The sequence below is a fragment of the Scyliorhinus torazame genome, chromosome 12 (assembly GCF_047496885.1).
Source record: "Scyliorhinus torazame isolate Kashiwa2021f chromosome 12, sScyTor2.1, whole genome shotgun sequence".
NCBI classification, from domain to species: Eukaryota; Metazoa; Chordata; class Chondrichthyes; order Carcharhiniformes; family Scyliorhinidae; genus Scyliorhinus; species Scyliorhinus torazame.
This window is the reverse complement of record NC_092718.1, coordinates 5,389,484-5,413,462: the sequence shown is the minus strand read 5'-3', so window position 1 is coordinate 5,413,462 and position 23,979 is coordinate 5,389,484. Positions and strand designations below refer to the sequence as shown.

The following is a 23,979-nucleotide window of genomic DNA, read 5'->3' as shown; positions in this document are numbered from 1 at the left end:
GAAAGAGTTCAATTGATAGATCTGTCTCTCATCAAACTGGTTTGTCTGACTTTGAGAGAATGGACACTCCTTCCAGGACCGTGATAGCTTAAAAAGGACAGAATGTCCTCACCTGATTGCTAGATTTAGGGTTTCACTACAATCAATGATAGATTAATTTGAATTAAATTGAACTAATTTTGCTGTCGAGGTGAAGTACTATTTCCTATTCTTTTAATTATTTCTGATCAGAAGAGTGCAGAAGAGGCCCTTCGGCCCATCGAGTCTGCACTGATGCATGGAAGACACCTGACCTGCCCACCTAAAGAACAAACAAAGAACAAAGAAATGTACAGCACAGGAACAGGCCCTTCGGCCCTCCAAGCCCGTGCCGACCATACTGCCCGACTAAACTACAATCTCCTACACTTCCTGGGTCCGTATCCTTCTATTCCCATCCTATTCATATATTTGTCAAGATGCCCCTTAAATGTCCCTATCGTCCCTGCCTCCACTACCTCCTCCGGTAGTGAGTTCCAGGCACCCACTACCCTCTGCGTAAAAAACTTGCCTCGTACATCTACTCTAAACTTTGCCCCTCTCACCTTAAACCTATGCCCCCTAGTAATTGACCCCTCTACCCTGGGGAAAAGCCTCTGACTATCCACTCTGTCTATGCCCCTCATAATTTTGTATACCTCTATCAGGTCGCCCCTCAACCTCCTTCGTTCCAGTGAGAACAAACCGAGTTTATTCAATCGCTCCTCATAGCTTATGCCCTCCATACCAGGCAACATTCTGGTAAATCTCTTCTGCACCCTCTCTAAAGCCTCCACATCCTTCTGGTAGTGTGGCGACCAGAATTGAACACTATACTCCAAGTGTGGCCTAACTAAGGTTCTATACAGCTGCAACATGACTTGCCAATTCTTATACTCAATGCCCCGGCCAATGAAGGCAAGCATGCCGTATGCCTTCTTGACTACCTTCTCCACCTGTGTAGCCCCTTTCAGTGATCTGTGGACCTGTACTCCTAGATCTCTTTGACCTAACCTCATTTGCCAGCACTTGGCCCAGCGGAGAAGGAGCTGAATCAACATGAACGGAGGTCATTGCAGCACAGTGCTCAGCAAATGAAAAATAAACATCCCACTTCTCAGCAAACGCAGTAACTCTTAACAGGCATCTCACCTGGCCTGCTCATAACGAATGAACCAATTTGGTGAAGTCCCCAGGTGCTAAATAAGCAGCTCTGACAGTGTGCCAGACACCAATCCAGTCATTTACCTTCAGTCAATGGGTCCAGTGTGTTGATCATGAGCTGGAAGATGGTGTTCCGTAGCATGCTGTTGTGTAATGAGGGGGTGCTGGCTCCTCGTGTTAGAATCGATTTGGGCTGAATATCGAACGAGAAAATAACACCAGATATTGCATACAATTTAAACCAGAGATTGCACATGCATATTCAGAGATAACTAGTTCAAGTTTAAGTAAAATGTCAAACAAATGGGGCAGCAAGGTGGCACAGTGGTTAGCACTGTTGCCTAACAGCTCCAGGGTGTGGTATTATCACCGACTATCAGCATTGCATGGGTTAATGTAGTGACGAGAGTAGCCACGAGAGGGAGCTACAGATACAGGTATAGAAGGCAGTGATGCTAGACCTTAGGGGAGGAGTGGATGCAGGAGTTAGCTAGTGACTGTCAGAAGAGCAGATAGTGTAACTAAGGTTAGATTATAGTTTATACCAGTAGTGCGATTAGCAGTAGATGAGTGTAGTTAGATGTTATTGATCAATTGCATATTCTTAAGGACTACATGTCGAATCCCAGTTTAGTAGTGTAAATACAATCATAGCTTTGTTTACGTTAAAGCTATTTTATGGTCTTTGTGGAACACTACGCCAACCATCCTGAAATAAGCAACACAGAGAACACCACACCGGGTTCAATTCCGGCCTCGGGTGACTGTCTGTGCGGAGTCTGCACGTTCTCCCCGTGTCTGCGTGGGTTTCCTCCGGGTGCTCCGGTTTCCTCCCACAATCCAAAGATGTGCAGGTTAGGCGGATTGGCCGTTATAAATTGTCCCGTAGTGTCCAAAAGGTTAGGTGGGGGGTTACCGGGTTACGAGGATAGGGTGGAGGTGTGAGCTTAAGTAGGATATTCTTTCCAAGGGCCAGTGCAGACTTGATGGGCCAAATGGCCTCCTCCTGCACTGTGAGTTCTATGATCTGTGATCTATGATCTAAAAAGAAACTCAATACCATTTGCGAATATTTCTCTAAAATAATCTGTGGCTGCTCTAATTTTAGCCTCTTGCGCACCCCAGATTTTAGTTGCCCGCTATTGGTGGCCATGCATTCAAACGTCCGAGCACCAAGCTCTGGAATTCCCTCCTTAAAGCTCCCCTCTCTACCTCGATCTCCTGCGCTTAGACATTCCATAACAGCCATCTCTTTGACCAAGTATTGGTCACCTATCCTTATTTCTCCTCGTGTCTCAGTGTCGAATTTCGTCTGATGACACTCCTGTGAAGTGATTTGGGATGTTTTGCTATATAAATGCAAGTTATTGTTGTAAAGGGGAATACTGCCGTTTCAATTCTAGATCTAAGCAGACACACAGTACAGCCAGTCAATAGGAAATGTGCAAGACTTCCTTTTCTCTACATCTCCATGTGACAATTCCACAAAATTGAGCAGCTGGGAATGGGACACTGCGGAATGCAGAATGTGGCGCCATGCCCTTGGTCAAGGTCATTGAGTTTGCAACACTCTGTGCCACCTGATCACATTGTCAGGAATCTCTGCTGGGTTACTCCTGGAACCGATTGACTGGAACTGACAAGGACAGGCAATCTTCTTCCCACTTGGATTCTAGCTTTATAACTCACTCATGGGAGCCCATAATTTCCTACCAAAACCCCTGATTAAAGTAAATTCCCTCACCCAATCCACTCTAGTTCTATATCAAAACCATCCAATTCTTTGGTGTGTCGTGTGAGAGTACGTTTAAGAAATGGGTGTTTATAAATGGGTGTGTGTGGATATAAATATCTGTAGTGACAGTACCTTTAATAAATGGGTGTTTATTATTGCAGTGATGTCAGAGAGTGGGTGGAGCTGGGCTGTCTGTCAGCTTTTTACTTTTGTTTTAGGCTGTTAGCTGCAGGGTGTATTTTAGTTTCGTTTTCAGAGCTGGATAGCTGCAGTCACAGCCAGAAGGTGTATTAAAGTCTCTCTGTAATCTAAAGAATGTAAATCGATCCTGGTGATTTAAAACTAATAACAGTAGTGACTTTAACCTGATGTGCTTCTGGTAAAAGGTGTTTTTAAGTCGTATGGATGTTAAAAAGGAAAGCTTAAAGTATTGGAAGAGTACCCGAACACCATGACCCTTAATCCCTTTATACTTCAAAAAACTATCTATCCTTATCTTAAAAACATTTAATGAAGGAGCCTTTACTGCTTCACTGGGCAAGGAATTCCCTAGATTCACAGCCCTTTGGGTGAAGAAGTTCCTCCTAAACTCAGTCCTAAATCTACTTTCCCTTATTTTGAGGCTATGCCCCCAAGTTCTGCTTTCACCCGCCAGTGGAAACAACCTGCCCGCATATATGCTACCTATTCCCTTCATAATCTTATATGTTTCTATAAGATCCCCCCTCATCCTTCTAAATTCCAACGAGTACAGTCCCAGTCTACTCAACCTCTCCTTGTAACCCAACCCCTTCAGCTCTGGGATTAACCTAGTGAATCTCCTCTGCACACCCTCCAGCGCCAGTACGTCCTTTCTCAAGTAAGGAGACCAAAACTGAACACAATACTCCAGGTGTGGCCTCACTAACACCTTATACAATTGCAGCAGAACCTCCCTAGTCTTAAACTCCATCCCTCTAGCAATGAAGGACAAAATTCCATTTGCCTTCTTAATCACCTGTTGCACCTGTAAACCAACTTTTTGCGACTCATGCACTAGCACACCCAGGTCTCTCTGCACAGCAGCATGTTTTAATATTTTATCATTTAAATAATAATCCCTTTTGCTGTTATTCCTACCAAAATGGATAACCTCACATTTGTCAACATTGTATTCCATCTGCCAGACCCTAGCCCATTCACTTAGCCTATCCAAATCCCTCTGCAGACTTCCAGTATCCTCTGCACTTTTTGCTTTACCACTTATCTTAGTGTCGTCTGCAAACTTGGACACATTGCCCTTGGTCCCCAACTCCAAATCATCTATGTAAATTGTGAACAGTTGTGGGCCCAACACTGATCCCTGAGGGATACCACTAGCTACTGATTGCCAACCAGAGAAACACCCATTAACCCTCTTTGCTTTCTATTAATTAACCAATCCTCTATCCATACTCCTACTTTCCCCTTAATGCCATGCATCTTTATCTTATGCAACAACCTTTTGTGTGGCACCTTGTCAAAGGCTTTCTGGAAATCCAGATATACCACATCCATTGGCTCCCCGTTATCTACCGCACTGTTAATGTCCTCAAAAAATTCCACTAAATTAGTTAGGCACGACCTGCCCTTTATGAACCCATGCTGCATCTGCCCAATGGGACAATTTCCATCCAGATGCCTCGCTATTTCTTCCTTGATGATGGATTCCAGCATCTTCCCTACTACCGAAGTTAAGCTCACTGGCCTATAATTACCCGCTTTCTGCCTACCTCCTTTTTTAAACAGTGGTGTCACGTTTGCTAATTTCCAATCCGCCGGGACCACCCCAGAGTCTAGTGAATTTTGGTAAATTATCACTAGTGCATTTGCAATTTCCCTAGCCATCTCTTTTAGCACTCTGGGATGCATTCCATCAGGTTCAGGAGACTTGTCTACCTTTAGCCCCATTAGCGTGTCCATCACTATCTCCTTGGTGATAACAATCCTCTCAAGGTCCTCACCTGCCATAGCCTCATTTCCATCAGTCACTGGCATGTTATTTGTGTCTTCCACTGTGAAGACCGACCCAAAAAACCTGTTCAGTTCCTCAGCCATTTCCTCATCTCCCATTATTAAATCTCCCTTCTCATCCTCTAAAGGACCAATATTTACCTTAGCCACTCTTTTTTGTTTTATATATTTGTAGAATCTTCTACTATCTGTTTTTATATTCTGAGCAAGTTTACTCTCATAATCTATCTTACTCTTCTTTACAGCTTTTTTAGTAGCTTTCTGTTGCCCCCTAAAGATTTCCTAGTCCTCTAGTCTCCCACTGATCTTTGCTACTTTGTATGTTTTTTCCTTCAATTTGATACTCTCCCTTATTTCCTTAGATATCCACGGTTGATTTTCCCTCTTTTTACCGTCCTTCCTTTTTGTTGGTATAAACCTTTGCTGAGCACTGTGAAAAATCACTTGGAAGGTTCTCCACTGTTTCTCAACTGTTTCACTATAAAGTCTTTGCTCCCAGTCTACCTTAGCTAGTTCTTCGCTCATCCCATTGTAATCTCCTTTGTTTAAGCACAAAATACTAGTGCTTGATTTTACCTTCTCACCCTCCATCTGTATTTTAAATTCCACCATATTGTGATCGCTCCTTCCGAGAGGATCCCTAACTATGAGATTCTGAATCAATCCTGTCTTATTACACAGGACCAGATCTAGGACTGCTTGTTCCCTCGTAGGTTCCATTACATACTGTTCTAGGAAACTATCGCGGATACATTCTATAAACTCCTCCTCAAGGCTGCCTTGACCGACCTGGTTAAACCAATCAACATGTAGATTAAAATCCCCCATGATAACTGCTGTACCATTTCTACATGCATCTGTTATTTCTTTGTTTATTGCCTGCCCCACCATAATGTTACTATTTGGTGGCCTATAGATTACTCCTATTAGTGACTTTTTCGCCTTACTATTCCTGATTTTCACCCAAATGGATTCAACCTTATCCTCCATAGCACCGATGTCATCCCTTACTGTTGCCCGGATGTCATCCTTAAATAACAGAGCTACACCACCTCCCTTACCATCCACTCTGTCCTTCCGAAAAGTTTGATACCCTCGGATATTTAACTCCCAGTCGTGACCATCCTTTAACCGTGTTTCAGTAATGGCCACTAAATCATAGTCATTCACGATGATTTGCGCCATCAACTCATTTACCTTATTCCGAATACTACGAGCATTCAGGTAAAGTACACTTATGTTGGCTTTTTTACCTCTGTTCTGAATCTTAACACCTCGATCAGTAACGTCTCCTAAGTTATATTTCCTCTTAACCTTTCTCCTAATTTTCCCTGTCGTTGAACCCATATCTTCATGTAACAACCTGCCGCGTCGCTTACCATTAATGTTTTCACTTCCTGTTTTATTTCTTCTAGTATTCCTGGTCCTATTCACTGAGCTCCCCTCAGTCCCTGTACCTTGTACTGTCGCCTTTTTGATTTTTGACTATGGCTTCTCTGCCTTACACTTTCCCCCTTACTGCCTTTTATTTCTGTCCCTGTTTTACTACCTTCCAACTTCCTGCATCGGTTCCCATCCCCTTGCCACATTAGTTTAAACTCTCCCCAACAGCTCTAGCAAACACCCCCCCCTAGGACATCGGTTCCAGTCCTGCCCAGGTGCAGACCGTCCGGTTTGTACTGGTCCCACCTCCCCCAGAACCTGTTCCAATGTCCCAGGAATTTGTATCCCTCCCTCTTGCACCATCTCTCAAGCCACACATTCATCCTCTCTATCCTGACATTCCTACTCTGACTATCACGTGGCACTGGTAGCAATCCTGGATTACTACCTTTGAGGTCCTACTTTTTAGTTTAACTCCTAGCTCCCTAAATTCAGCTTGTAGGACTCGTCCCGTTTTTTACCTATATCGTTGGTGCCTATGTGCACCACGACAGCTGGCTGTTCACCCTCCCCCCCCAGAATGCCCTGCAGCCGCTCCGAGACATCCTTGACCCTTGCACCAGGGAGGCAACATACCATCCTGGAGTCTCGATTGCGTCCGCAGAACCGCCTGTCTATTCCCCTTACAATTGAATCCCCTATCACTATAGCCGTGCCATTCTTCTTCCTGCCCAGCTGCGCAGCAGAGCCAGCCACGGTGCCATGAACCTGGTACATGATGTAGATGTGGGAAATGCTGTTCCAATCAAACAACATCCATACAGACTTAACCCTTTAAAATTGGCACAGGTTAACAAAGAGATTGAGAGTATGCTTAAAAATGGCATAATTGAAGTGGGTTGCAGCCAATGGAGCTCACCCATAATGATGGTACCAAAACCAGACGGTACCCAACGGTGTGTATGGACTACAGAAAGGTTAATGCATTTACAAGAACAGACTCTTATCCTATCTCACGTTTGGAGGATTGCATTGAGAAAGTGGGACAATCAGCTTTTATTTCTAAACTGGATTTACTTAAAGGTTACTGGCAGGTACCTTTATCCGAAAGGGCAAAGGAGATTTCAGCTTTTGTGACTCCAGATGGTATACACCAGTTCAAAGTTATGCCATTTGGCATGAAAAACGCCCCAGCCACATTTCAACGGTTAACTAACAAAATTGTTTCAGGATTACCCAATTGTGCGGTATACATCGACGATCTGGTAATTTTCAGCCAGACATGGAAAGAACATTTAAAACATCTGATGGAGTTATTCGATCAACTTCAGGAGGCGGTTTGGTGATAAACCTAGCCAAAAGTGAATTTGGAAAAACCCAAGTCACTTTCATTGCGGAGTTTTCGATACCCTCAAGACGAAGGGAAATAACGCGATTTCTTGGCATGAGTGGATTTGATCGAACATTTGTGCAAATGTTTTGTAGCGTGATTGCTCCACTGATGGACTTGCTGAAGAACTGTCGAAAATTTCAGTGGACAGCGGAGTTTCAACAGGCATTTGACTGCCTGAAAGCTGTGGTAACCAATACTCCTGTGTTGGAGAATTACAAGGGGCTCTGATCAGATTGAACTAAAGTATCTGACTTTAAAGAGAAATGCCGAGGCGTAGAGAAATAGACGGATTGTGCAGAGACCTTCTTGTTCAAAGAGACTGTCAATCGAGAAGGATTTCAGTTGGAGGAAGAAGAAAAAAAATGGACTATATTATTGTACCTGTTTGCGTGTGTTGTTTTTTGAAACGAAAAAGTATATTTACTGTGTACATTTCTCAAAGAATGGTGAAAAGGTGAAAAATTAAACCATCTTGAAGTTGATGGTTTATTTTCTTGGGGGGGGGGGGAAGTATCATGTGAGAGTACCTTTAAGAAATGGGTGTTTATAAATGGGTGTGTATATAAATATCTGTAGTGAGAGAACCTTTATGAAATGGGTGTTTATTACTGCAGTGATGTCAGAGAGTGAGTGGAGCTGGGCTGTCTGTCAGCTTTTTACTTTCGTTTTAGGCTGTTTGCTGCAGGATGTGTTTTAGTTTCGTTTTCAGAGCTGGATAGCTGCAGTCACAGCCAGAAGGTGCGTGAATCTCTCTCTGTAATCTAAAGACTGTAAATCGATCCTGGTGATTTAAAACTAATAACAGTAGTGACTTAAACCTGATGTGCTTCTGGTAAAAGGTGTTTTTAAGTCGTATGGATGTTAAAAAGGAAAGCTTAAAGTATTACTTAGTGTTGTATTCTGTGGGGGTTGTATTTGAATTAATGGTTGCTAAGATGTTCACTATGTTTTAAAAAGGTTAACTTGAGTTCATAGGATAAACATTGTTTTGCTTTAAAAAATACTTTTCCATTTCTGCTGTCCCACACCTATAGAGTGGGCCGTGTGCTCCCCATACCACAATCTGTTAAAAGTTGTGGGTCAGGTGAACTTCATGATACACTTTGGGGTTCTCTAAACACTGGTCCATAACAGGTGGCTTTGACTTTACCTTAAGCCTGCTGTTATCTTCCATCTCTTCGGACTCTGAATCAATGTTCTTTTCCATGTAAGCAAAGAGAAATTGGGAATTATTGATAATTCGACTATTTCACAGTTTTGGATTGACGAAAACATTGAATGAGAAAATAACCGCTAGTCTCCTTGTGACACATCGGATCCTCGTTCCTCTCCCACAATATCGTTTTCCAAATTTTCACAACGAAGGAAAGTGACTGTGTGCCAAAGAAGCAAATCCGCGTGTTTCCCAACCGGAAACCCTGGATGAACAGGGATATCCACTGCTTGCTGAAGTCTCGGTCTGAGGCATTAAATCAGGCGACCCTGACCGATACAAGAAAGTCAGATATGATCTAAAGAAATCCATCAAAGATACCAAAATACAGTCCCGGACCAAGCTCGAGTCCCAGGCTCGCCACACGGACCCCCGCCCTCTATGGCAAGGTCTGCAAGACATAACGGGCTACAAGATGAAGGCATGTAAAATCACCGGCTCCAATGCCCCCCTCCCTGATGAGCTCAACGCATTCTATGCCCGCTTTGAGCAAGAGGTCAGCGAGAGCGAGCCCTCCACCCCAGAAGCCGTGGATGAACTTGTATCTGAGATCACCACTGCAGACGTCAGAGCAGCCTCCTCGAAGGTCAACCCACGGAAAGCCACTGGCCCGGATGGGGTACCCGGACGAGCACTCGGGTCTTGAGCGGATCAGCTGGCGGGGGTATTCGCAGACATCTTCAACCTCTCTTCACAACAATCTGAGGTCCCTATCTGCTTCAAGAAGACGACCATCACCCCTGTACCAAAAAAAACGTCAAGCAGCGTGCCTTAATGACTGCCGTCCAGTGGCTCTGACATCCATCATCATGAAGCGCTTCGAAAGGTTAGTCATGGCACAAAGCAATCCGGGAGGCTGGAGTTGATTCGATCCACTACAGTTCGCCTACCGCTGCAACAGGTCCACAGCAGACGCCATCTCCATGGCCCTGCACTCTACCCTGGAACACCTAGATAACAAAGACACCTATGTCAGACTCCTATTTATCGACTACAGCTCAGCCTTCAACACCATCATTCCTACAAAACTCATCTCCAAACCCCGTGTCCTTGGCCTCGGCTCCTCCCTCTGAGACTGGATCCTGATCTTTCTAACCCACAGGCCACAATCAGTAAGGATAGCAACAACACCTCCTCCACGATCATCCTCAACACCGGTGCCCCACAAGGCTGTGTCCTCAGCCCCCTACTATACTCCTTATACACCTAAGACTGTGTGGCCAAATTCCCCTCCAACTCGATTCTCAAATTTGCTGATGACACCACAGTAGTGAGTCGGATTTCAAACAATGACGAGACAGAGTACAGGAATGAGATAGAGAATCTGGTGAACTGGTGCAATGACAATAATCTCTCCCTCAATGTCAACAAAACGAAGGAGATTGTCATCGACTTCAGGAAGTGTAGTGGAGAACGTGCCCCTGTCTACATCAATGGTAACGAAGTAGAAAATGGTCAAGCGATTCAGGTTTTTAGGTGTACAGATCACCAACAGCCTGTCCTGGTCCCCCCACGCCGACACTATAGTTAAGAAAGCCCACCAACGACTCTACTCTCTCAGAAGACTAAGGAAATTTGGCATGTCAGCTACGACCCTCACCAACTTCTACAGATGCACCACAGAAAGCATTCTTTCTGGTTGTATCACAGCTCGGTATGGAGCCTGCTCTGCCCAAGACCGCAGGAAACTACAAAAGGTTGTGAATGTAGCCCAGTCCATCACGCAAACCAGCCTCCCATCCATTGACTCTGTCTATAATTCTCGCTGCCTCAGAAAGGCAGCCAGCATCATTAAGGACCCCACGCACCCCGGACAAACTCTCTTCCACCTTCTTCCGTCAGGAAAAAGAGACCAAAGTTTGAGGTCACGTACCAACCGACTCAAGAACAACTTCTTCCCTACTGCCGTCAGACTTTTGAATGGACCTACCTCGTATTAAGTTGATCTTTTCTCTACACTTGCTATAACTGTAACATTATATTCTGCAGTCTCTCCTTCCTTCCCTATGTACGGTATGCATTGTTTGTACAGCATGCAAGAAACAATACTTTTCACTGTATACTGATACATGTGACAATAATAAATCAAATCCAATCAAAGTGGGAGATCTTCCCACAGTCAACTGGACTCTCTCCTGATAACTAGTTATCCTCCAAATCTAACACGATATTCACAGGACCTCATCTGGGGTGGGGGAGGCAGAAGATTGCTGCTTGTACTTTCTCTAATAGATTATTTTTATAATAAGGTGTTCGTCAAACTGAGAGTGTGCCTCTGTAGCGATGGTTGTGAGATCTGGGGTGGCTGAGCAAATTCAGTTCTCTGTACTGATTTGAAGGACTGAATCCTTGCTCTTTAGTGACTCCAGCCCAAGTTGGACTTCAATGTGATTTGTCTGCAGACTACACATCAAACAACCAATCGTGGGGAAAAATGGAGGAGGGAAAGAAAAAGTTGGGAGAAAGGAGGGGAACATGTCTCCCGTAGCACAGTGCTAAAGATAAATTGATGCCCTCAGATTAAAGCAGTGACCCTACTGAATTGTGAGTGCAATGGGGCAGTAATTCAGCACAGCGCTGTTCAGGCGGCTGTGTGGGGTGGTTAATGAGTGCAGTGCGGTGTCACAGATCTTCGTCTTGCATTTTCGGCCCTAAAGGTGGGCCCGGCCTATGTTATTCCCTAAGTCTGAATAAAGATTGTAGACTTCCAGTTAACACAAATACTTTATTCAGTGGGTTTGTTCCGTTCCAGAGCTTAACTAGATATAATACAGTCGCGAGGTATGACCAGTGAAGCTAAGGTAAGCTGCCTGTGCTGAGCTGTCTCTGTCTGCTGCTGCTCACTAGCCCTGTGCTTCTGAAAGAGGCGGATCCTGCCTTGGGCTGGACCCTTTATACCCGTCTCTGATGCTGCCCTCTAGTGATGCTGTGGCTGTTACATCTGTCTGTAGTCCCTGGTGTATGTACAGATGTACAGATCACCACACAACCCAAAATTCCACATCCTCCACCACGGGTAGGGGCAAGGAGACAGGTCACAAATTGGTTCTATCGGCACCAATCTGGGGCAAAATTCTCCGGTATCGGCGCCCTACTTTTTTGCGTCCAACCCTGAGTGGAACACCTGTCCCACCCATCCTTTCCTTAACCTAACCTGATCCGCCACCTTCAGAAGCGTCTCCTGAAGCATGACTACATCCGCCTTCAGTCTTTTTAAGTGCGCAAACACCCGGGCCCTCTTACTCAGCCCATTCAGGCCTCTCACATTCCACGTGATCAGCCGGATTGGGGGGGCCACCCGCCCCCCCTCCCCTATTCTAGGCCAGCCCCCCGTCCGGGTCCCGCGCACCCACCCATCCCCCAGGCGGCGCCTTCCCATCCCGACCACCTCTTCTCTTGCCAGCTCCCCCTTGCTCTCAGCAGCAGCAACCCAGTTAGTCCCCCCCCCGCCAGATCCCCATCTAGCATGGTTACTCCCCCCATGATGCTTCCAAAAGTCAGCTAACTCTAACTGACCCCGGCTTCCTCCGTTCTCTCTTTGACCTCCCTGCGTGTGGAACTCTCTTCCTTCCTGCGCCTGTCTTCCCGCCATCATCTCCATAGCGCGGGAAAAACCCCGCGCTTTCCTATCGGCCCCGCCCCCTATGGCGCAGCTCCCTCATTCCCCATCCCCCCTCTCAGTTCCTTTTTCCACCGGCGCCCACATTTCTCCGTGTCCCCCCATCTAGAGGAGAAAGATTCCCCGTCTATCGTTTCAATACTATAAACCTCCCATTCCCCAATTTACACTTCTGTACAACAACCTTGTTGTTTCCCCCCCAACATCAGTCTCTCAGTTCTAGTCCAGTTTCTCTTCTTGGATGAAGGTCCATGCCTCATCCGCCATTTCAAAGTAGTAGTGCTTGCCCTGATGCGTGACCCACAATCGCGCCGGCTGCAGCATCCCAAATTTTATTTTCTTCCTGTGAAGCACCGCCTTGGTCCGATTAAAGCTCACCCTCCTTCTCGCCACCTCCGCGCTCGAGTCCTGATACACTCGTATCACCGCATTCTCCCACCTGCTACTCCGTACCTTCTTGGCCCAGCTCAAAACAGCCTCTCTGTCCGTGAAGCGGCGAAATCTCACCACTATCGCCCTTGGTAGTTCTCCCGCCTTTGGTCTTCTCACAAGGACCCGGTGAGCCCCTTCCACCTCCAGGGGGCCCGAGGGGGCCTCAGCTCCCATTAGCGTATGGAGCATCGTGCTCACATAAGCCCCAACGTCAGCTCCCTCCGTTCCTTCGGGGAGACCTAGAATCCGGAGGTTCACTTGAGCTGTTCTCCAGGGCTTCCAGCCTTTCGATACATCTCTTATGTAGCGCCTCATGCGTCTCCGTTTTTACCACAAGGCCCTGTATCTCATCCTCGCTTTCGGCTGCCTTTGCCTTCACTCCACGGAGCTCTATCGCCTAGGCCTTTTGTGTTTCCTTCAGCCCATCGATTGCCAATAACATCGGCGCCAGCGCCTCCTTCTTTAGTTCCTCCACACACCGTCTAAGGAATTCCTGCTGGTCCGGGCCCCATGTCGTCTGGGCTCCATCCGCTGCCATCTTGCTTCTTCCTTCTCTTCTCTGCTGCTGCTCCAAAGGATCCTTCGCAATCTGGCCACTGCCACTGGTCTTTTCCATACACACCCGGGGGGGGGCACCTTCCTTCGTCACCCCACACTGGGTTTGGTCTGAAAAAATTTCCGTTGGGGCTCCCGAAAAGAGCCCAAAAGTCCGTTAGAACGGGAGCTGCCGAAACGTGCAGCTTAGCAGTGCATCGCCGCAACCGGAAATCTCCCTCCCTTCTTAAACAGTAGCGTTACATTAGCCACTTTCCCGTCCTCTGGGACCCTTCCTGCCTCCAGTCATTCCTGAAAGATCATCACCAATGCCTCCACAATTTCCTCAGCTATCTCTTTTAGAACCCTGGGGTGTAGTCCATCCGGTCCAGGAGATTTATCCACCTTCAGACCTTCCAGTTTCCCCAGAACCTTCTCCTTAGTGATGGCCATTACACTCACCCCTGCCCCCTGGTTCTCCTGGAGCTCTGGCATCCCACTGGTGTCTTCCACCGTGAAGACTGATGCAAAATAACTATTTAGTTCCTCTGCTATTCTTTGTTTCCTATTATTACTTCATTTTCCACTGGTCCAATTTCTATTTTGTTTCATAAATATAGTGTACCAATTCCTTTTTTCCAATTAGATTGCAATTTAGCGTAGCCAATCTACCTACTCTGTACATCTTTGGGTTGTGGGGGTGAAACCCACGCAGACACGGGAGAATGTGCAAACTCCACACGGACAGTGACCCAGAGCCGGGATTGAACCTTGGACCTCGGCGCCGTGAGGCTGCAGTGCTAACCACTGCGCCACCGTGCCACCCTCCAATTTCTGTTTTTGCCTCTCTCTTACCTTTTATATATTGAAAAATCTCTTGCTATCTTCTTTTATATTACTCACTAGCTTACACTCATACTTCATCTTCTCCCCCCCCCCTTACTGCTTTTTTAGTTATCCTCTGCTCACTTTTAAAGGCTTCCCAATCCTCTGACTCCCCACTAATCCTCATCACCTTGTCTGCTTTTTCCTTTCCTTTTATGCTCTCCTTGACATCCCTCGTCAGCCATGGATGCCTTGTCCTCCCCTGAGCATGTTTCCTCCTCCTTGGGATGAATTTCTGTTGTGCCTCCCGAATAATCCCCAAAAAACCCTGATGTTGTTCTACTGTCTTCCCGAGGCTCCTTTCCCAATCAACTCTGGCCAGCTCCTCCCTCATGTCTTTGTAGTTACCCTCATTGAATTGTAATACCGTCACATCTGATCGCAGCTCCCTCTCAAACTGCAGGGTAAATTCTATCATATTGTGGTCACTGCTCCCGAAGGGCTCCTTCACCTTAAGTTCCCTAATCAAGTCTGCCTCATTACACATCACCAACTCCAGAATTGCCTGTTCCCTAGTCGGTTCTGTCACAAGCTGCTCCAAAACAACATTTCATAGATTTCATAGAATTTACAGTGCAGAAGGAGGCCATTTGGCCCATCGAGTCTGCACCGGCTCTTGGAAAGAGCACCCTACCCAAGGTCAACACCTCCACCCTATCCCCGTAACCCAGTAACCCCACCCAACACTAAGGGCAATTTTGGACACTAAGGGCAATTTATCTTGGCCAATCCACCTAACCTGCACATCTTTGGACTGTGGGAGGAAACCGGAGCACCCAGAGGAAACCCACGCACACACGGGGAGGATGTGCAGACTCCGCACAGACAGTGACCCAAGCCGGAATCGAACCTGGGACCCTGGAGCTGTGAAGCAATTGTGCTATCCACAATGCTACCGTGCTGCCTCTTAGACATTCCACAAATTCCATTTCTTGGGATCCACTACCAACCCTATTTTCCCAGTCCACCTGCATATTGAAGATCCCCCATGATTATTGTAATATTGCCTTTTTTACATACCGTTTCTATCTCCTGATTTATTTTCTGCCCCACATCCTGACTACTAGAACAAAGAACAAAGAACAAAGAAATGTACAGCACAGGAACAGGCCCTTCGGCCCTCCAAGTCCGTGCCGGCCATGCTGCCCGACTAAACTACAATCTTCTACACTTCCTGGGTCCGTATCCCTCTATTCCCATCCTATTCATGTATTTGTCAAGATGCCCCTTAAATGTCACTATCGTCCCTGCTTCCACCTCCTCCTCCGGCAGCGAGTTCCAGGCACCCACTACCCTCTGTGTAAAAAACTTGCCTCGTACATCTACTCTAAACCTTGCCCCTCTCACCTTAAACCTATGCCCCCTAGTAATTGACCCCTCTACCCCGGGGAAAAGCCTCTGACTATCCACTCTGTCTATGCCCCTCATAATTTTGTAGACCTCTATCAGGTCGCCCCTCAACCTCCTTCGTTCCAGTGAGAACAAACCAAGTTTATTCAACCGCTCCTCATAGCTAATGCCTTCCATACCAGGCAACATTCTGGTAAATTTCTTCTGCACCCTCTCTAAAGCCTCCACCTCCTTCTGGTAGTGTGGCGACCAGAATTGAACACTATACTCCAAGTGTGGCCTAACTAAGGTTCTTTCCAGCTGCAACATGACTTGCCAATTCTTATACTCAATGCCCCGGCCAATGAAGGCAAGCATGCCGTATGCCTTCTTGACTACCTTCTCCACCTGTGTTACCCCTTTCAGTGACCTGTGGACCTGTACTCCTAGATCTCTCTGACTTTCAATACTCTTGAGGGTTCTACCATTCACTGTATATTCCCTACCTGCATTCGACCTTCCAAAATGCATTACCTCACATTTGTCCGGATTAAACTCCATCTGCCATCTCTCCGCCCAAGTCTCAAAACAATCTAAATCCTGCTGTATCCTCAGACAGTCCTCATCGCTATCCGCAATTCCACCAACCTTTGTGTCGTCTGCAAACTTACTAATCAGACCAGTTACATTTTCCTCCAAATCATTTATATATACTACAAACAGCAAAGGTCCCAGCACTGATCCCTGCGGAACACCACTGTCACAGCCCTCCAATTCGAAAAGCATCCTTCCATTGCTACTCTCTGCCTTCTATGGCCTAGCCAGTTCTGTATCCACCTTGCCAGCTCACCCCTGATCCCGTGTGACTTCACCTTTTGTACTAGTCTACCATGAGGGACCTTGTCAAAGGCCTTACTGAAGTCCATATAGACAACATCCACTGCCCTACCTGCATCAATCATCTTAGTGACCTCCTCGAAAAACTCTATCAAGTTAGTGAGACACGACCTCCCCTTCACAAAACCATGCTGCCTCTCACTAATACGTCCATTTGCTTCCAAATGGGAGTAGATCCTGTCTCGAAGAATTCTCTCCAGTAATTTCCCTACCACTGAAGTAAGGCTCACCGGCCTGTAGTTCCCTGGATTATCCTTGCTACCCTTCTTAAACAGAGGAACAACATTGGCTATTCTCCAGTCCTCCGGGACATCACCTGAAGACAGTGAGGATCCAAAGATTTCTGTCAAGGCCTCAGCAATTTCCTCTCCAGCCTCCTTCAGTATTCTGGGGTAGATCCCATCAGGCCCTGGGGACTTATCTACCTTAATATTTTTTAAGACGCCCAACACCTCGTCTTTTTGGATCTCAATGTGACCCAGGCTATCTACACACCCTTCTCCAGACTCAAAATCTACCAATTCCTTCTCTTTGGTGAATATTGATGCAAAGTACTGATGCTGGGGGCCTGTACATAACTCCCATCCGGGTCTTTTTACCTTTGCGATTCCTCAACTCTACCCACAGAGATTCTCTGCCTTCTGATCCTATATCGCTCCTTGCTATCGATTTAACTTCATTCCTTACTAGCAATGCAACCCTACCCCCTTTGCCCATATGTCCTATCGAAAGGACAGGCAGATGACCTTGGATATTTAGATCCCAGCCCTGATCCCCTTGCAGCCACGTCTCTGTGATACCCACAACATCGTACCGGCCAATTTCACTGTGCGCAACAAGCTCATTTACCTTGTTCCGTATACTGCGCGCATTTAGGTCCAACACCCTCAATCCTGCATTGACCACCTCCCATCTCACACTCGTCACCTTTTTTGCTCTGCCTGAAGTTGGATTCCTGCCACCTTCTGTTCTACTACGTGTTCTGGAAACTTTACTAACCTCGCGAGCCCTCTGCCCCTTTAACTAGTTTAAAGGCCTCGTCATTAACCTGCACTTCTACCTTCTCATTTAACTTGGATTTTCTAATTCTCCACACAACTTGTCCACACCCCCCCCCCCCCCCCACACCCCCCACACCCTCCCCCTGCCCCCCGCCCCCGGCATCAGTTTAAAGGCTTCTCTACAGCCCAAGTTAGATGATTCACCAGGACACTGGTCCCAACATGATTCAGGTGAAGACAATCGAGAGTATAGATGGGAGGGCCACACCATCCGAATATATCAAGGGTCAAGGTGTGGGGGCAGAGTTGGCAAGAAGATGTGGGGCCAAGGCGGCCTCTACAGGAACAACGTAAGTTTTGGGATGGTGCACCCTGCTCATCTTCAGATTAACCTCCGAGACAGAGATTACTGTTTCAACCTGCCGGAGGAAGAGAATGACTGTTAAGAAACACGAACAGGAGCCGTCTGAAGGGTTTGAAGACTATGGGGCGAAACTCTCCGTAATAGGCGTGATGTCCGCCGATCGGCGCCAAAAACGGCGCGAATCAGTCCGGCATCGTGCCGCCCCAAAGGTGCGGAATCCTCCGCCCCTTGAGCGGCCGAGCCCTAACCTTGAGGAGCTAGGCCCGCGTCGGACTGAGTTCCGCCCCGCCAGCTGGCGGGAAAGGCCTTTGGTGCCCCGCCAGCTGGCGCGGAAATGACATCTCCGGGCGGTGCATGCGCGGGAGCGCCAGCAGCCGCTCACGGCATCCCCGCGCATGCGCAGTGGAGGGAGTCTCTTCCACCTCCGCCATGGTGGAGACCGTGGCGAAGGCGGAAGGAAAAGAGTGCCCCCACGGCACAGGCCCGCCCACGGATCGATTGGCCCCGATCGCGGGCCAGGCCACTGTGAGGGCACCCCCCGGGGCCAGATCGCACCGCACCCACTCCAGGAGCCCGGTGCCGGAGAATTCGGCAAACGGCGGGGGCAGGAATCACACCAGCCCCAGGCGATTCTCCGACCTGGCGGGGGGTCGGAGAACCTCGCCCATGATATTGTTTGTTTGGTTATTCTGGAGTTCGACAGTATTTGTATTTTTGTGTGGGATGGTTGTAAAGTGGAGGAGGGGGTTTTATGGGGTTTGTTGGTGGGGGCTGTATCTGGGTGAATTTTGGGATTGTTTATTGTATTGTTGGAACGGTCTGGGGGGGGGGGGTTTGGGTGGGGCTGTGTGTGGGGGAGGAGGTTTGGGTGGGGCAATGTCTGGGGGAGGTGGTTTGGGTGGGGCTCAGTCTGGGGGTGGGGGTTTGGGTAGGGCTCTATCTGGGGGAGGGGGTTTGGGTGGGGCTGTGTCTCGGGGAAGGGGTTTGGGTGGGGCTTTGTCTGAGGGTGGGGATTTGGGTGGGGCTAAGCCTGGGGGTGGGGAATTGGGTGGGGCTGTGTCTCGGGGAAGGGGTTTGGGTGGGGCTGTGTGTGGGGGAGGGGGTTTGGGTGGGGCTGTGTCTGGGGAGGGGTTTGGGTGGGGCTATGTCTGGGGTGGGGGTTTGGGTGGGCTTTGTCTGAGGGTGGGGATTTGGGTGGGGCTAAGCCTGGGGTGGGGATTTGGGTGGGGCTGTGTCTGAGGGGGGTGTTTGGGTGGGCAGTGTCTGGGGAGGGGCTTGGGTGGGGCTTTGTCTGGGGGTGGGGATTTGGGTGGGGTTGTGTCTGGGGCTGGGTGTTTGAGTGGGGCTGTGTCTGGGGAGGGGCTTTGGGTGGGGCTCAGTCTGGGGGCGGGGTTTGGGTGGGGCTGTGTGTGGGGAGGGCTTTGGTGGGGCTCTGTCTGGGGGTGGGGTTTGGGTGGGGTTGTGTCTGGGGCGGGGGTTTAGGTGGGCTGTGTCTGGGGGAGGGGGTTTGGGTGGGCTATGTGTGGGGGAGGGTGCTTGGGTGGGGCTGTGTCTGGGGGAGAGGGTTTGGGGGGGCTGTGTCTGGGGAGGGGTGTTGGGTGGGGCTGTGTCTGGGAGGGGGCATTGGTGGGGCTGTGTCTGGGGAGGGGATTTGGGCGGGGTGTGTCTGGGGGAGGGTGTTTGGGTGGGGCTGTGGCTGGGGGTGGGGATTTGGGTGGGGCTGTGTCTGGGTGTGGCGGTTTGGATGGAGCTCTGTCTGGAGGGGTTTTGGGCGGAGTTGTGTCTGGGGGAGGGGGTTTGGCTGGGGCTGTGTGTGGGGGTGGGGTTTGGGTCGGGCGCTTTCTGGGGGGGTTTGTGTGGGCTGTGTCTGGGGCTGGGGGTTTGGGTGGGGTTCTGTCTGGGGAGGGGTTTTGCGTGGGGCTGTGTGTGGGGGAGTGGGTTTGTGTGGGGCTGTGTCTGGGGCTGGGGGTTTGGGTGGGGTTCTGTCTGGGGAGGGGTTTTGCGTGGGGCTGTGTGTGGGGGAGTGGGTTTGGGTGAGGCTGTGTCTGGGGTGGGGGTTTGGGTGAGGCTGTGTCTGGGAGAGGGGGTTTGGGTGGGGCTGTGTCTAGGGGAGGGGGTTTGGGTGGGGCTCTGTCTGGGGGTGGTGGTTTGGATGGGGTTGTGTCTGGCGGAGGGGTTTGGGTGGGGCTGTGTATGGGGGAGGGGTTTTGGGTGGGGTTGTGTCTGGGGGAGGGTGTTTGGGTGGGGCTGTGTCTGGGGGTGGGGGTTTGGGTGGGGCTGTGCCTGGGGGAGGGGGTTTGGGTGGGGCTGTGCCTGGGGGATGGGATTTGGGTCGGGCTCTGTCATGGGGTAGGTGGTTTGGGTGAGGCTGTGTCTGGGGAGGGGTTTGGGTGGGGCTCTGTCTGGGGGAGGGGGTTTGGGTGGGACTGTGTCTGGGGGATGGGGTTTGGGTGAGGCTGTGTCTGGGGGAGGGGGTTTGGGTGGGGCTCTGTCTGGGGGAGAGGGTTTGGGTGGGACTGTGTCTGGGGGATGGGGTTTGGGTGGGGCTGTGTCGGGGGGTGGGGATTTGGGTGGGGCTGTGTGTGGGGATGGGGGTTTGGGTGGGGCTGTGTGTGGGGGTGGGGGTTTGGGTGGGGCTCTGTCAGCGGGAGGGGGTTTGGGTGGGGCTGTGTGTGGGGGTGGGGGTATGGGTGGGGCTCTCTGTGGGGGTGGGGGTTTGGGTGGGTCTCTGTCTGGGGGTGGGGGTTTGGGAGGGACTCTGTCTGGGGGAGTGGGTTTGGGTGGGGTTGTGTCTGGGGGCGGTTTATTTTGTGTGGGGCTGTGTCTGGGGGTGGGGCTTTGGGTGGGGCTGTGTCTGGGGGAGGGGGTTTGGGTGGGGTTGTGTGTGGGGGTGGGGGTTTGGGTGAGGCTCCCTCTGGGGCGGGTTTGGGTGGGGCTCTGTCCGCGGGAGGGGGTTTGGGTGGGGCTGTGTGTGGGGGAGGGGGTTTGGGAGTGGCTGTGTCTGGGGGTGGAGGTTTGGGTGGGGCTGTGTCTGGGCGAGGGGGTTTGGGTGGGGCTGTGTCTGGGGGAGGGGGTTTGGGTGGGGCCCTGTCTGGGGAGGGGGTTTGGATGGGGCTGTGTCTGGGGGATGGGGTTTGGGTGGGGCTCTGTCTGCGGGAGAGAGTTTGGCTGGGTCGGTGTGTGGGGGTGGGGGTTTCGGTGGGGCTCTGTCTAGGGAGGGGGTTTGGGTGAGGTTCTGTCTGGGGAGGGAGTTTGGGTGGGGCTGTCTGTGGGGGTGGGGGTTTGGGTGGGTCTCTGTCTGGCGGTGGGTGTTTGGGTGGGGCTCTGTCTGGGGGCGGTTTATTTTGGGTGGGGCTGTGTCTGGGGGTGGGGCTTTGGGTGGGGCTGTGTGTTTGGGTGGGGGATTGTGTGGGGCTCTGTCTGGGGGAGGGGGTTTAGGTGGGGTTCTGTCTGGGGTAGGAAGATTGGGTGGGGCTGTGTGTGCGGGAGGGGGTTTGGGTGAGGCTGTGTCTGGGGGAGGGGGTTTGGGTAGGGCTGTGTATGGGGGTGGGGGTTTGGATGGGGCTGTGCCTGGGGGAGGGCGTTTGGTTGGGGCTCTGTCTGGGAGAGGTGGTTTGGGTGAGGCTGTGTCTGGGGGAGGGGGTTTAGGTGGGGCTCTGTCTGGGGGAGGGGGTTTGGGTGGGGCTGTGTCTGGGGGTGGGGATTTGGGTGGGGCTGTGTGTGGGGATGGGGGTTTGGATGGGACTGTGTGTGGGGGAGGGTGTTTGGGTGGGACTGTGTCTGGGGGCGGGGATTTGTGTGGGGCTGTGTCTGGGGGATGGGGTTTGGGTGGGGCTCTGTCTGGGGGAGGGGGTTTGGGTGAGATTCTGTCTGGGGGAGGGAGTTTGGGTGGGGCTGTCTGCGGGGGTGGGGGTTTGGGTGGGTCTCTGTCTGGGGGTGGGCTTTTGGGTGGGGCTCTGTCTGGGGGAGGGGGTTTGGGTGGGGCTGTGTCTGGGGGTTGTTTATTTTGGGTGGGGCTGTGTCTGGTGGTGGGGCTTTGGGTGGGGCTGTGTCTGGGGGTGGGGATTTAGGTGGGGCTGTTTCTGGGGGTGTGGGTTTGGGGGGGCTGTGTCTGGGGGGGGTTGGGTGGGGCTGTGTGTGGGGGTGGGGGTTTGGGTGGGGCTCTCTCTGGGGTGGGTTGGGTGAGGCTGTGTCTGGGGGTGGGGGTTTGGGTGGGGTTCTGTCTGGGGAGGGAGTTTGGGTGGGGCTGTCTGTAGGGGTGGGGGTTTGGGAGGGTCTCTGTCTGGGGGTGGGTGTTTGGGTGGGGCTCTGTCTAGGGAGGGGGTTTGGGTGAGGTTCTGTCTGGGGAGGGAGTTTGGGTGGGGCTGTCTGTGGGGGTGGGGGTTTGGGTGGGGCTGTCTGTGGGGGTGGGGGTTTGGGTGGGTCCCTGTCTGGGGGTGGGTGTTTGGGTGGGGCTCTGTCTGGGGGAGGGCGTTTGGCTGGGGCTGTGTCTGGGGGCGGTTTATTTTGGGTGGGGTTCTGTCTGGGGTAGGAAGTTTGGGTGGGGCTGTGTGTGCGGGAGGGGGTTTGGGTGAGGTTGTGTCTGGGGGAGGGGGTTTGGGTAGGGCTGTGTATTGGGGGAGGTGGTTTGGGCGAGGCTGTGTCTGGGGGTGGGGATTTGGGTGGGGCTGTGTGTGGGGATGGGTGTTTGGGTGGGACTGTGTCTGGGGAATGGGGTTTGGGTGGGGCTGTGTCTGGGGGAGGGAGTTTGGGTGGGGCTGTATCTGGGGGAGGAGGTTTGGGTGGGGCTGTGTCTGGGGGAGGAGGTTTGGGTGGGGCTGTGTCTGGGGGAGGAGGTTTGCGTGGGGCTGTGTCTGAGGGAGTGTGTTTGGGTGGGGCTGTATGTGGGGGTTTTGGTGGGGCTCTGTCTGGGGGCGGGGATTTGTGTGGGGCTGTGTCTGGGGGATGGGGTTTGGGTGGGGCTCTGTCTGGGGGAGGGGGTTTGGGTGAGATTCTGTCTGGGGGAGGGAGTATGGGTGGGGCTGTCTGCGGGGGTGGGGGTTTGGGTGGGTCTCTGTCTGGGGGTGGGCTTTTGGGTGGGGCTCTGTCTGGGGGAGGAGGTTTGGGTTGGGCTGTGTCTGGGGGGGTTTATTTTGGGTGGGGCTCTGTCTGGTGGTGGGGCTTTGGGTGGGGCTGTGTCTGGGGGTGGGGATTTAGGTGGGGCTGTTTCTGGGGGTGGGGGTTTGGGTGGGGCTGTGTCTGGGGGAGGGGGTTTGGGTGGGGCTGTGTGTGGGGGTGGGGGTTTGGGTGGGGCTCTCTCTGGGGTGGGTTGGGTGGGGTTCTGTCGGGGGGATGAAGTTTGGGTGGGGCTGTGTGTGGGGGTGGGGCTTAGGGTGGGGCTGTGTCTGGGGAGAGGGTTTGGGTGGGGCTGTGTGTGGGGGTGGGGCTTTGGGTGGGGCTCTGTCTGGAGAGGGGGTTTGGGTGGGGCAGTGTGTGGGGGAGGGGTTTTGGGTGGGGCTGTATCTGGGGAGGGGGTTTGGGTGGGGCTCTGGCTGGGGGAGGGGCTTTGGGTGGGGCTGTGTCTGGGGGAGGGGGTTTGGGTGGGGCTCTGTCTGGAGAGGGGGTTTGGGTGGGGCTGTGTGTGGGGGAGGGGTTTTGGGTGGGGCTGTGTCTGGGGGAGGGCGTTGGGAGGGGCTGTGTCTGAGGGAGTGGTTTTGGGTGGGGCTCTGTCTGGGGGAGGGGGTTTGGGTGGGGCTCTGTCTGGGGGAGGGGGTTTGGGTGGGGCTGTGTTTGGATGCGGGTTTGGGTGGGGCTCTGTCTGGGGGTGGGCGTTGGGTGGGGCTGTGTCTGGGGGAGGAGTTTGGGTGGGGCTGTGCCTGGCGGTGGAGGTTTGGGTGGGGCTGTGTGTGGGGGAGGGGGTTTGGGTGGGGCTGTGTCTGGGGGAGGGGGTTTGGGTGGGGCTGTGTCTGGGGGAGGGGGTTTGCGTGGGGCTGTGTCTGGGGGAAAGGTTTGGGTGGGGCTATGTCTGGTGGAGGGGGTTT

General features: G+C 51.3%; 1 protein-coding gene across 3 annotated transcripts in view; it reads right to left on the bottom strand.

Moving 5' to 3' along the window:
* Positions 1-23,979, bottom strand: part of slc24a1 (solute carrier family 24 member 1) — a 325,564-nt gene that overhangs the window by 225,762 nt on the left and 75,823 nt on the right. For 2 of the 3 annotated variants that reach the window (XM_072470316.1, XM_072470318.1), the window contains exons 2-3: positions 8,836-8,883; positions 1,267-1,375 (exon numbers count right to left, since the gene is read on the bottom strand). In XM_072470316.1, the coding sequence (XP_072326417.1) occupies positions 1,267-1,375; positions 8,836-8,883 (157 nt within the window). The remainder of the gene's footprint in view (positions 1-1,266; positions 1,376-8,835; positions 8,884-23,979) is intronic. The other variant, XM_072470317.1, reaches the window with a different exon arrangement.